We start from the raw sequence: 11,638 nt of genomic DNA on the forward strand, positions 1-11,638 counted from the left end.
CATTGTTGTTTTTAAATTTTGCAGTGTCTTTTTTGTGTTTGTATCACTAGTCAAATTATATACCATATACTACAATGTCTAGCACAGCAACACAATATCAGATTTGTAGGATATAATTAAGTTCAGAGGAAACTGATGCACTAAAGAAAACTGAATGATCGCAACCATTTTAGTTTTAAGACACGATGCATTTTTATTAGACCAGAAAATAAGGCATTCTTTACATTATAAAGTGCATTCTAACGTACGTTAATTAAAATTCACTGAGGTTTTGTCCCTTTAAAATAGTGGCTTTTTGTTTTAATCGTGCCCCCCTTTCACGTTACATCATACACCGCTTCAGTTAGTTACAGTTAAATATCCATGAAATTAGAATAGTGCATATTAACCTGAGTTGCCTAACACACACATTTACTTGTAAATTACACGTTTGTGTTTCCTCACTACAAATTTAAAATTCATTTAGCTTCATTAGTGTTGGGATTTCTCAGCAGCACACAGTACACAGTACAGTCCACTGAAAACAACAACAAAATGGCTGCTAGAATATCGTTACTGATCAATGATCAAATTGATTAAACACTAATGCCCAAGCTGAGTGCACAGTATCACTTTTGACAAACGCAGTCATTAACAAAGCACCCATTGACCCTTAAACAGCTCAAATGGATCATGCAAATACACCTGCAAGGCATCCATCATTCCACCATCTGTGCTCCAAACAGAGTGGTTTCAGGAAAATCAATTGAGCGAAGATGACTTTCCGCTCTAATACCGTTTCATTTCAACAAAAAATTCCAAACCAAAATTTTTTTTAAAAATCAGTGTCACCAGTGTACAAGAGAAAACAAACAAAAACTAACCATTTCAGCTTCTCCAGGTCAACATCTCCCTCCCACCCATTTCCTACTTCCCCACCGGTCAAAAAAACCCATTTAAACAAGTGGGTTTAGTATCGCCGCCGATGATGATAATGATGAATTGTTGACCAACTAGTGCAAAACCAGTCACAACTACAGTTTAAACCAATTACTACAACAAAAAGTGTCTCTCAAACATAATAAAGCTGCAGCAACACAATGTATGTGTATTGTAGAGACAGCTGCATTCAGGCAGTCACTTAAATTATACATCTATATCTGTTACACACTGGATTGGATGAAAAGAATTAGCAGTGGACCAGTTTAACAGTATCCCAAATTACAAAACCACCATTTAATGTTGTGCTTTGCAATATTAGTATGCCTCAGTGTAAGCGCTGTACCCAATCGAAGCCTGACCTGAAAAATCAAACCCGTGTGCCGCCCATTTCAGAAGGTGCTGGAGCAATACTGGAGGAAAACCACCGGGTGGTGCTTTTCAAAATCTCTGAGCAGCTTCCTCCTCTGCTTGACGGACACGCTCTCGCTGGACGAAACGTCGCAAAGGAGCTGTTTGAGGCTCTCCAGGGTGGCTGCCTCACACTGGTCCTCGTAGTCCTGTGGAGTCACCTGCTGGCAGAAGGTGAACACTGCAAGCAAGGCACATGGGGGCGGTTAAGATTTGAGCAGTGCAATCTGCAAAACACAGGGGCATAACACAAGTGTGCTGAACTAAAACGGATTTGGACAACTTTTAAGTTTCACCCCCTGCTTCCCGTCCCGCCCCCTTTCTTGCAGTCTGCAGATGGATACCACTGTCCAGGTTCAGGGCTGAACCTTCATTCATTAAGTTCTGCCGCTTTTATCCTCCGCATGAGAGTCTCGGGGCTGCTGGTGCCAATCCCAGCTGACACAAGCGCAGGGCAAAAGTCAAATTACCCTCTGCAATTTTTTGGATATGTGGGAGGAGAAAATCCATGCTCTCAACTCTCAACTCAAGATTTTTAAAACAAGATAAAGATGCCTTCAAAATATTTACTAATACAAGGATAAGAAGTTCATGTCATGACTAGTTTTTAACATTCATTCAATTGTAATGATTAAATTGTGTTCTTTTATTCAGGGTAGTGCAAGTGCATTTTTGTTGCAGATCAGGTGACAACATGAGCTCATTTTGGGGCTCAATTGTCATCAAAATCCTGACTTAAAGACAGTATTCGCAAAAATTGTCACATTTCATGTACAATTCTGTAAATATGTAAAACGTCTGGCTCGTTAGTTAACCGTCGGTGTGTGCACTTATATTCATAGTGTATTTTACTTACTGGGAAGTGAATCGGGGTCTCTTCCCTGCTGCATGTTCCCCAGCGTTCTCCTCACGGCTTCGATGAGAGATGCAGGGGTCTGTGTTGGACAAGAACAGGCGAAGGTAAAGTCCAGCTAACGAGAATCACGCGCCTCACAGTTTGCAGCGATTGCGAGATAACGGACGTGTACCATGAAGAGCTCGGTGTGGTTGTCCGTGAGAAAAAGAGCCAGGGTTTCACTCTGGGATCGACTCAGCTCTTGATTCTGCACAATTGCCTTGAGAAACGTGCGGCAGACCAAGGCCCTGTTTTCAATCTGCAATGAAAAAAAATATATAATATACTTAAGAGCCGTAGAGAGTGTTGTTTTTAGTTTCACTTCTTAACTAGAACATCTTTTGTAGATCAGGTTCCCATCTCTAGGGAAAACCTAGGAGTGTAGGAGTGGACACCAAGTATTGTCCAAATCCAGAGGCTTCATAACGAGTTTGTTTTGCCCCCCCAAACACTGCATCCAATCTTATACAGTCCAAAGTCTCCTCAGATCGTCACAGATAAGCACAGCATGCAATTTAACGACATTCTCGCTGCTCTAGCTCTTAGACAAAACATTGTCGTAAGAAGGAATCAGACGCGTTCAATTTGTGTTGAACCTCTGAACAATACTCCGTAATAAGGCTGTGTAATAAGTATGGGTACAAGAAGGCGCTGATGAAGACGAGTTACTTGTTTCTGCAGACGACAGGAACCCGGGTCAGCTGCTATGGCCATGAAGGCCAATAATCTCCGCAGCTCATCCCTCACGTTTGGCTCCAGTAGCCGCAAACACAACTGTGAGGCTTTAATGGCATCCTGCACCTTTCCTCCATCTTGAAAGGAAGAAGAAGACGTGGTCAGTTCAGAAAATAAGCCAGGACATAATGTAAAGTAATCTTCTACATTTTAAGATGATATAAGCATAGACTGTGTATAGCGGTGCACAAAAAAGCTACATATGAAAGCTACGGGTGTCTATGAGAGAACGAGGCTGCTTTTCACTTGATTTATAACATTAGTAAACTTTCTTTTTTTTGTGTGTTAAAGGAGTTAATGGCCTCAACTTTGTAAATCGTGTTCTCATTTAGAAAAAAATAATCCACACAAATCTCAAGTGGGGAGTTAGTTTATGCACCCCAAAAACAGATGATAAAGCAGAACATCCATGAGTGAGTCTTACCAAGTAGATTCAGGATTGCCACATGGATATCTAGGTAGCGTCCTGAGAGAAGGGGGGCTTTCTCCTGTCCACTGTAATACTTGGAAATAATGTCAAAGAGAAGTCTCTTTTGGTTTGCCGTCTGCTCTGCATTTCCATCCCCCACAGAGGCACCACTGCGTTGGCTGAGCTGTTCCCCTGCAAACACAATCAGCTGGTCAGGGAAGAGCTCCAGGCAGTCTGCTGCAGCCGACAGCCAGCCATCCAACCTGAGATCAAAGGGGGAGAACAAAAGATAACTTTTGGCCAAAATTCATTTTTGCCAGATCTATTTTGTCCAAAGCATGAAAAGCTTTAACATAATTATTTACAGCACTGACTGGGGCAGGTTAAGGGCATCGGGCAGCTCTCTCTCCAGGCACATGTTGGAGAAAACCAGGTCCTGGGTGTTCAGGAGAGCTCTACAGGCCTGAGGCTGAACTCGGGCAGGAGAGGTCAGGATGCAGTCCAGCATGGGTAACTCTACGATCTGCAGCAGCTGCAGCAGCGTGTGCTGCTTCCAAACCTCACCCACGACTGAAAGAATGAAAATGTTGTGGGATAATTCTCACAAGTACCCATGTACTGAATACAGAAAAAAAGACTTGTGAGCAACATAGAACTACAGAGTTCTCGTCTCACCAGCTTTAGATAGAAAGGCGTAAGAAGTCGCGGCTGCGTTTGAAGCTGGTGAAACACGCGGGCGCAGGTTGACGGTCTTCAGCAGCCTCTCAACCCTCGAATCTGACGGCCCGACAGCAAGTGGATTGGAGATCGTTCTCAGTTCATTCAGCCTGCAGAATACAAAAATGTTGTCTTCATTAAAAAGAAAAAATAATTAATTACTAGGTTTGATTATAAGCCCAAGTGCTTCAATACAGTATCAAACCAGTTTGTGTCTGTGGAGAAGGGTGTAATTATATGGCTGCCAGTTAAACATGTAAATAACACAGTATGAATAATGAACACTGTAAAAATGAGGGATGTCCCGATCATAATTAAGTAATCCAGTCGGAGTCAATCTGGGCACATGTTATCTGATCGGAGATTGGAATACCCCAGGCATTTACCCCAGGGGTGTTTATTTAAAATCACCTTTGTTTGATATAATTGGTCATATTTGCGCCTCGTTGTGATCTGCTCTGTCCTCTCTGCCCTGCACACACACGCCCTCTCCCAGCGGGACTTGTAGCCTCGCGGTGGCAGCAGCAGACCAGACAGAAGATAGAGGAATCTGTTCTTCTTCTTGTCCAAAAATTTGTCAGAAATATTCTTTATTTTACTGACAGCGGCCTGTTATGTAGGGGAAAGACAAGTATGGGATTGAGACTCGGGATCAGCAGATAATTAATAATCAGGACATCCCTTGTTCAAAGGTTAACAAAATTCAAAATGAACAGATTTTGTATTTTGGAAAAAGGTCCCCAAAAGCAACCTGGAGCTCTTCCGTCTCTTAATCCCAAACTCCTCCGGCGGCACATTTTCTGTCACACTATTGCAGTCCGTCGCGGAAGATCCAGGCAACACTTTACATTCCAGAAAGCGGTAGAGGCTCGAGCTGTTGTCCTCAAAGGCCACTTCCTTGTCTCTACAAAACAGCTTTGTGCCAACTGGCTCAAACACCTTCGCCTCCATCAGAGCCTGGCAGAGTCGGGCAGCTTTGAGGCGAGATACTTCACTCGCGCAAAACACCACGTTCTGCATCAAATAACTGAGCACAGCGTCCACGGCGTCCGAGCCAGTGAAACACTCGGCATGAACACGTAGGTGGCGCCTACAGCGGCGCACCTCCACCTGGGTTTGCAGGGCCTGGATGATGTTGTGCCACAGCTGGGTGGCACCAAAGGGGCCTGAAAATCCTATGAGACACGACAAAATGACAAATGAATGACATCACATCTGCCTTACGGATTAAGAAACACCGTTGCCCTATTTATTTATTCCAGTGGTTTCTTGGTTTTTTTATTATGATTTGTATTATTTTATTTTAAATAATCACAGTAGCCACAGCCCAAAATATATACATATATACATCCATATAAATATATATAAATAAACATATGTATATATATATATATATATATACACATACATACATACATATATATACATACATACATATACACACACACATACATATATACACATATATGCATATATATATACATACATATATGTATATATATACACACATACATATGTATATATATACACATATATGTATATATATGCACACATACATATGTATATAGGTATATACAGTGCGTATAGGTTAGCATAGAACATTAAATAATTAAAACTAGCCCTGAAACAATGATTAAAACAAGACGTATGATTGTTTCAGCTTCTTACAACAAAGAAATCATTAAAAGTGAACAATACAAGACATTCGAGAACGTCATCATTTCTAGGTTTGACAAACACTGATGGACCATTACTCGATTAATCGCGAAAATAATCGATTAGTTGCAGCGCTGATTAAAACCAGCAATAAACTGCAGCATTTGCGAATTGCCAATTGCATTGTGTCCAAATCCAATTTGAAAACGATTACTTTCAGTCCTGATTCCGAGTAACGTGTACCAGTAAAGTACCTTTACTTTCCATGTAAACCTGTCACTTCAGTAATTTTACATGTGATTTGGTCTAGTTGTTTTCAAATGAGTTGTTATATTACTCACTACTGCAGTGATATCTTATCTAAATACCCCACGTTGCCATATTCTGACTTATTAAACCTCCTAAACACATAACCTATGAACACAACGGTGGTGCGGGCTCATACACTGACCCGTCACCGCTGTCATAAAACCCGCAGAACCGAGAACCGTGTGGTGACGTGGCTTTAAAGGATATTATCCGACTTAAAAAAAACAAGCCACAATTAGTCATTTTACTTGTACTGTACCGTGCTGTATGTTTTCCCGAAAACTTCTAGTTTGGCTGTTCAACCGTCTGAATCGCGGAGTCAAATCGACCGCCATTTTGAGCGCTCTGTGTGACGTCATCACGTTTGCCTACGTCTTCTTCGTGCATGAACGAGCTGTGCACTACTGCCTCCTACAGGCGATAATCAGTACACTCTTGTGTATGTCGTAGCAGACGGATTGTACAGTTCATTTCCCCCATTTGGAATAAAAAAATGGAATTATATATAACTTATAATTTACAACAAAGTACAACAAATGTTTTAGTTGGATTGCTCACGTTTTCCCTCAAGCGTTTTTTGACTAAATGTAACAAATTCCAGATCAACCCAACTAACATCCAGAAGATCCAGGAGGACGCTTTCCTGTGCCTTATGGGCATTTGGAGCCAAAAGCATTGTCACAGACTTACTAGTCCAGGGTTCTCCTCTTCGGCCCCTCTGCAGTGGCTCCCTGTATATTTGAAAAATTCAGGGCCCTTGGGCTAGAGGTAGGGCCATTCAATAGACTAGCATTTTTACAAAACAGGTTCAGCCACACTTGATACTCAAGTAGAGCACACACTTAAAAATTCATGTCACGTTTTGTGACCTAATCCACAACATGTCTTCAACAATACCGTCACACACTATTTCGATGATCTAATTACAATGATTATTGACCGAAATGCCATTTTTCGCAACAACAGTTCCGCTGAAATCAGAATCGCTGTATGCTATACCAACCCAATGTTTTGGGTGTGTAAGTGTGTATTTAGAAGAATAAGAATATAAGAATAAGAGAGAAAAATACTGTGAGGAATGTAAGGTGCACCTTTGCCTGGACAAGGAAAGGAGAAACAGTTTTTTGCCTATACCACAAAAAGAAATAAAAAATGTAAAAAAAACAACAACATTATAAGTATTTAGTGTCACCCAGTCTTGTATGAAGTACCAAAAAGGGATACTTGAGCAAAAGTACAAATATCATACCAGAAAATGTATGATATTTGTAAAGTATATACTTAACTTTTAGAAGTCCACCTTCCTTCCCCCCTCCCCAAAAGAAAACTCACCTGACGACACAGACTCTTAAATCACTGTTCCTTCCTGCTACTATAACACTCACACCCCCCCTCAGAGAAAGAAAAGAGGACACATTTTGGTCAGTGTGTCTTCCACACGATCTTCAGAGGAAATCAGAGGAAACGTTTCTTCTTCTCTCTTTTTTTTTTTCTCGGCATTTTTCTTCTTCGCGGTGAGATGGTTTGTTCATTTGTTCAAAAAGTATGTTGTCGCAGACTTATTTCACTCTATTTGGATTTTAACTATATATATGTATATATGAATATACATATATATGTATATATATTTATATATACATATATATATATATATATACATATATATATATACATATATATATATATATATATATACATATATATATATATATATATATATATATATATATACATATATATATATATATATATATATATATATATATATATACATATATATAATAGGTACCTTCAGAAATAAATAAAGGTTGCACTGTCTGTTTGAATGTATTGATATTATTATCAGACAGGCACCGGCTGTAGCTGTTTTTAATTCATTATTGTACAATTAAATGTGAGTAAATAGCGACTCATTTAAACTAAGGTAATCTTCTTTGTGTACATCAATACCAATGTCAATGAGATTATTTATTAAAACAGATTTTGATATTTAATAGTACAGATTCAAAAGTGGTATTGATCTTTATTAAATTAGAATGTCTAACTGTAGAATGTGCTGTGTAGTCTGAATAACGCCTTTTCAGAGGAAGATTTTTTGTAAACTGTAAACCCTCTGCAGAGATCACTAACAATTACATTACTCTTGTGTTTTAAGATTTAAAAAAAATTTCTAAAAATAAAAAATGCCCTCTCTCTCTCACACACACACACACACACACACACACACACACACACACTTGTGGGCGTGTCTGATTCTTCTCTTTAGCTTGGACCAGGGGTCACATACAATGCAATTTGATCTAAAATAATAGCATAATAAATGTTTCCTGCTTGTTTTACATTTAATGATGTATCTTTTGCAAATGTTGACCATTTACACAACATACAGATCACAGTGGATCCACAAGCTCTCGAGCTCTCTTTGTTTTGTCATAAAAACAGGATCAACGAGTCTGCCCTTGGCGCTGAAGCCTGTTTAGCAACTTTCACGGCAAGATTATCTGTCACCCAGTAACGGGTGTGATTTCACACGTAGTGAAGTGCAGTTATTCCCGATGTAAAAGTAAGTAAAACTTACTTTAAAAAGCACAAGCACACAAAAAACTTTCTAAAATATTGCTTAATTTAAAGTCAGAAAGTTTATGTCATTTATTGTACTTTAGTATGAAGAGTTTCCAACTTTTACTCCTGTGTTTTAAAACTTAACATGCTTTAAAACGCTCATGTTGGAAACTTCATTATTGCTTTACTAGAATAAGAAATGTCCATTACAAGAGACGTAAGCTGTTGATGAACACATTTTTGAGAGCTGAGTGAAAATCACTGCACTTCCTTTGTTACCACCTTTGTTTTTAGAATAATAAAAAAAAAGGTTCCACTGCCACGTTAAATTAATACGACAAACTCATATAAACTGAAACAAGTCAATGAACTCTGCTTGTCCGTTCTCCACAGGTGAATCATGCTCCTCACAGGCGGTCAGACGACTTCCATGCGCACGTTTGTCTTCAGCTGCATCATGGTGTTGTGTTTCGCTGGACTTTTCTTCATGTATTACAAGCCTGATGTCAACTTCCCAACTTTTGCCGTTTACACGGAGAGAAGTAACCACTCTTGTCAGTGTCCAGTGGACGCAGTGGAGCAGAGATCGAACCCCAACTGTTCCTCCGAGCCGCAGATCGACCCAACTGACGTCCAGAAGATCCAGGAGGACGCTGAGCCCGACACTGTTGTCTTGGTCTGGTTCTGGCCGTTTGGTGCTAAGATTAATCTCAACTGCGACACACACAATTTCAAAGGATGCGTCTTGACGGCGGACAAGTCTCGCTATGATGAAGCCCATGGTGTTCTCATCCACCACAGGGACATCAGACGGGACAACTTGCCAAAAGATCCTCGTCCCTGGTTCCAGAAGTGGGTGTGGTATAATATGGAGTCACCAACAAACACACAGCAAGTCCCTCACATTGATGAATTATTCAACTTGACCTGCAGTTATCGCCTGGAGTCAAACATCCCTGTGCCTTATGGACATTTGGAGCCACGAGCATCTGGAGAGGAGACTTTCCAAGTGCCACCAAAGGACAAGCTGGTCTGTTGGATTGTGAGCCACTGGAACCCACATCTTATAAGAGTTCAGTTCTACAATGAATTGAAAAAACATGTGAATATAACTGTTTATGGACGAGCTTTTAGAAAGCCCACAACTAAAGAAGAATATGATCCCATTGTATCTCGTTGTAAATTTTACCTGGCCTTTGAAAACTCTGTGCACAAAGACTACATTTCAGAGAAGTTGTATCGCCCTCTGATGTTAGGAACTATACCTGTTACTCTGGGCCCCACAAGGCAAAACTATGAGGACCATGTCCCGGGTGATTCTTTCATTCATGTCCATGACTTCCCCACAGCAAAGCAGCTGGCAGACAGGCTACTTTACCTCGACCGAAATGATACTGAATACAAGAAATACTTTGACTGGACAAAAAAGTATAAAGTTAAAAGGGCAGTGTTTGGTACAACACACGCCTGCAAAACATGCGCTTACCTACAACAACACAGAGGGTACGAGGCTTCTCGGAATCTTAAAGAGTGGTTCTGGGGTTAATGTGAAACAGATTTAATGTCACCTCATGTGCAAGTAGATGTGTTTGTCTTTGTTATCATGAAGTAAACATGCAATCAGTGCAAGTGTCGATGCAACAAGTTGAACAGAAGCCATTGCGATTGCTACATTGTTCAATGGGACTTTGTTTTTGTCAATAAAGACTTTTTTCAATCATGAACACAGAGTCTGACTCAATCGAAGCCTGACATTATCAAGCAGACGTTAAAAATCAAACCTGTGTGCCGTTTGTGTCAGAAGGTGGTGCTTTTCAAAACCTTTCAGCAGCTTCCTCCTCTGCTTGACGGACATGCTCTTGCTGCAAAAAAGGTCGCAGAGGAGCTGTTTGAGGCCCTCCAGCATGGCTGCCTCACACTGGTCCTTGTAGTCCTGTGGGGTCACCTGCTGGCAGAAGGTGAACACTGCAAGCAAGGCACATGGGGGCGGTTAAGATTTGAGCAGGGTCTGAGTGTAATCTGCAAAACAGGGGCATAACATAAGTGTGCTGAACTAACACTTATTCACTCACCTGTCCTCATCACTCACCTGTCCTCATCACTCACCTGTCCTCATCACACACCTGTCCTCATCACTCTCCTGTCCTCATCACACCACACCCACTCTCCTGTCCTCATCACACACACATCTGTCCTCATCACCTGTCCTCATCACCATCACTCTGTCCTCATCACACACCTGTCCTCATCACTCCTGTCCTCCTCATCACTCCACCTGTCCTCATGTCCTCATCACACTCCTCTGTCATCATCACCTGTCCTTACCTGTCCTCATCACTCTCCTCATCATCACTCACCTGTCTCTGGTCATCATGTCCTTATCATGCACCTGTCCTCATCACTCTCCTGTCATCATCACTCTCCTGTCCTCATCACACACCTGTCCTCATCACTCTCTTGTCCTCATCACTCACTGTAAAAGTAAAATTACACATTTTCAAAAGCACACATACACAAAAAACCTACTCAATTACAGTAAAGTCATTACTCTCCACCTCTGTATCTAAATATTAGTGTCATGAAGTACCGAAAAGAGATAGTTGAGTAAAAGTACAAGTATGATTTTTTTTTTTAATACAAGTCATTTAAAAGTAAATTTCTTTAAAGACAAACAACATTTATTCTGCTCCACTTCCTGTTAGTATGGTTTGCACCAGGACAGCCAAACCTCACCAGCTACTAATATTACACTCACACCTAACCCTGAGAGAAAGGTCACCTTTTGTTAAAAGTGCCATCTACACGGGACAACTTGCCAAAAGATCCTCGTCCCTGGTTCCAGAAGTGGGTGTGGTATAACATGGAGTCACCAACAAACACACAGCAAGTCCCTCACATTGATGAATTATTCAACTTGACCTGCAGTTATCGCCTGGAGTCAAACATCCCCGTGCCTTATGGACATTTGGAGCCACGAGCATCTGGAGAGGAGACTTTCCAAGTGCCACCAAAGGACAAGCTGGTCT

The 11,638-nt window shown here is 40.8% G+C and overlaps 2 protein-coding genes across 5 annotated transcripts; one reads left to right on the forward strand and one right to left on the reverse strand.

Annotated features, from left to right (window-relative positions):
* Window positions 1–167: 167 nt before the first annotated feature.
* depdc4 (DEP domain containing 4) lies at window positions 168–6,390 on the reverse strand. Of its 2 annotated transcripts, none has more exons than XM_044020232.1 (9): window positions 6,310–6,390; window positions 4,837–5,260; window positions 4,044–4,195; window positions 3,743–3,938; window positions 3,384–3,631; window positions 2,894–3,036; window positions 2,358–2,483; window positions 2,186–2,264; window positions 168–1,510 (listed from the first exon to the last, which is right to left on the reverse strand). In XM_044020232.1, exons 1-9 carry the CDS (start codon window positions 6,383–6,385, stop codon window positions 1,311–1,313), a joined length of 1,644 nt encoding a protein of 547 aa, XP_043876167.1. In that variant the 5' UTR covers window positions 6,386–6,390; the 3' UTR covers window positions 168–1,310. The 2 variants fall into 2 exon arrangements, with proteins under 2 accessions (XP_043876167.1, XP_043876166.1); XM_044020231.1 differs by having other exon boundaries at window positions 3,734–3,938.
* A 1,065-nt stretch (window positions 6,391–7,455) lies between these two features.
* LOC122766272 (4-galactosyl-N-acetylglucosaminide 3-alpha-L-fucosyltransferase 9-like) lies at window positions 7,456–10,171 on the forward strand. Of its 3 annotated transcripts, none has more exons than XM_044020994.1 (2): window positions 7,456–7,593; window positions 9,006–10,171. In XM_044020994.1, exon 2 carries the CDS (start codon window positions 9,013–9,015, stop codon window positions 10,156–10,158), a length of 1,146 nt encoding a protein of 381 aa, XP_043876929.1. In that variant the 5' UTR covers window positions 7,456–7,593; window positions 9,006–9,012; the 3' UTR covers window positions 10,159–10,171. The 3 variants fall into 3 exon arrangements, with proteins under 3 accessions (XP_043876929.1, XP_043876928.1, XP_043876930.1); XM_044020993.1 differs by having other exon boundaries at window positions 7,456–7,564; XM_044020995.1 differs by lacking the exon at window positions 7,456–7,593 and adding an exon at window positions 8,546–8,613.
* Window positions 10,172–11,638: the final 1,467 nt, after the last annotated feature.

Source organism: Solea senegalensis, linkage group LG3, assembly GCF_019176455.1.
Source record: "Solea senegalensis isolate Sse05_10M linkage group LG3, IFAPA_SoseM_1, whole genome shotgun sequence".
NCBI classification, from domain to species: domain Eukaryota; kingdom Metazoa; phylum Chordata; class Actinopteri; order Pleuronectiformes; family Soleidae; genus Solea; species Solea senegalensis.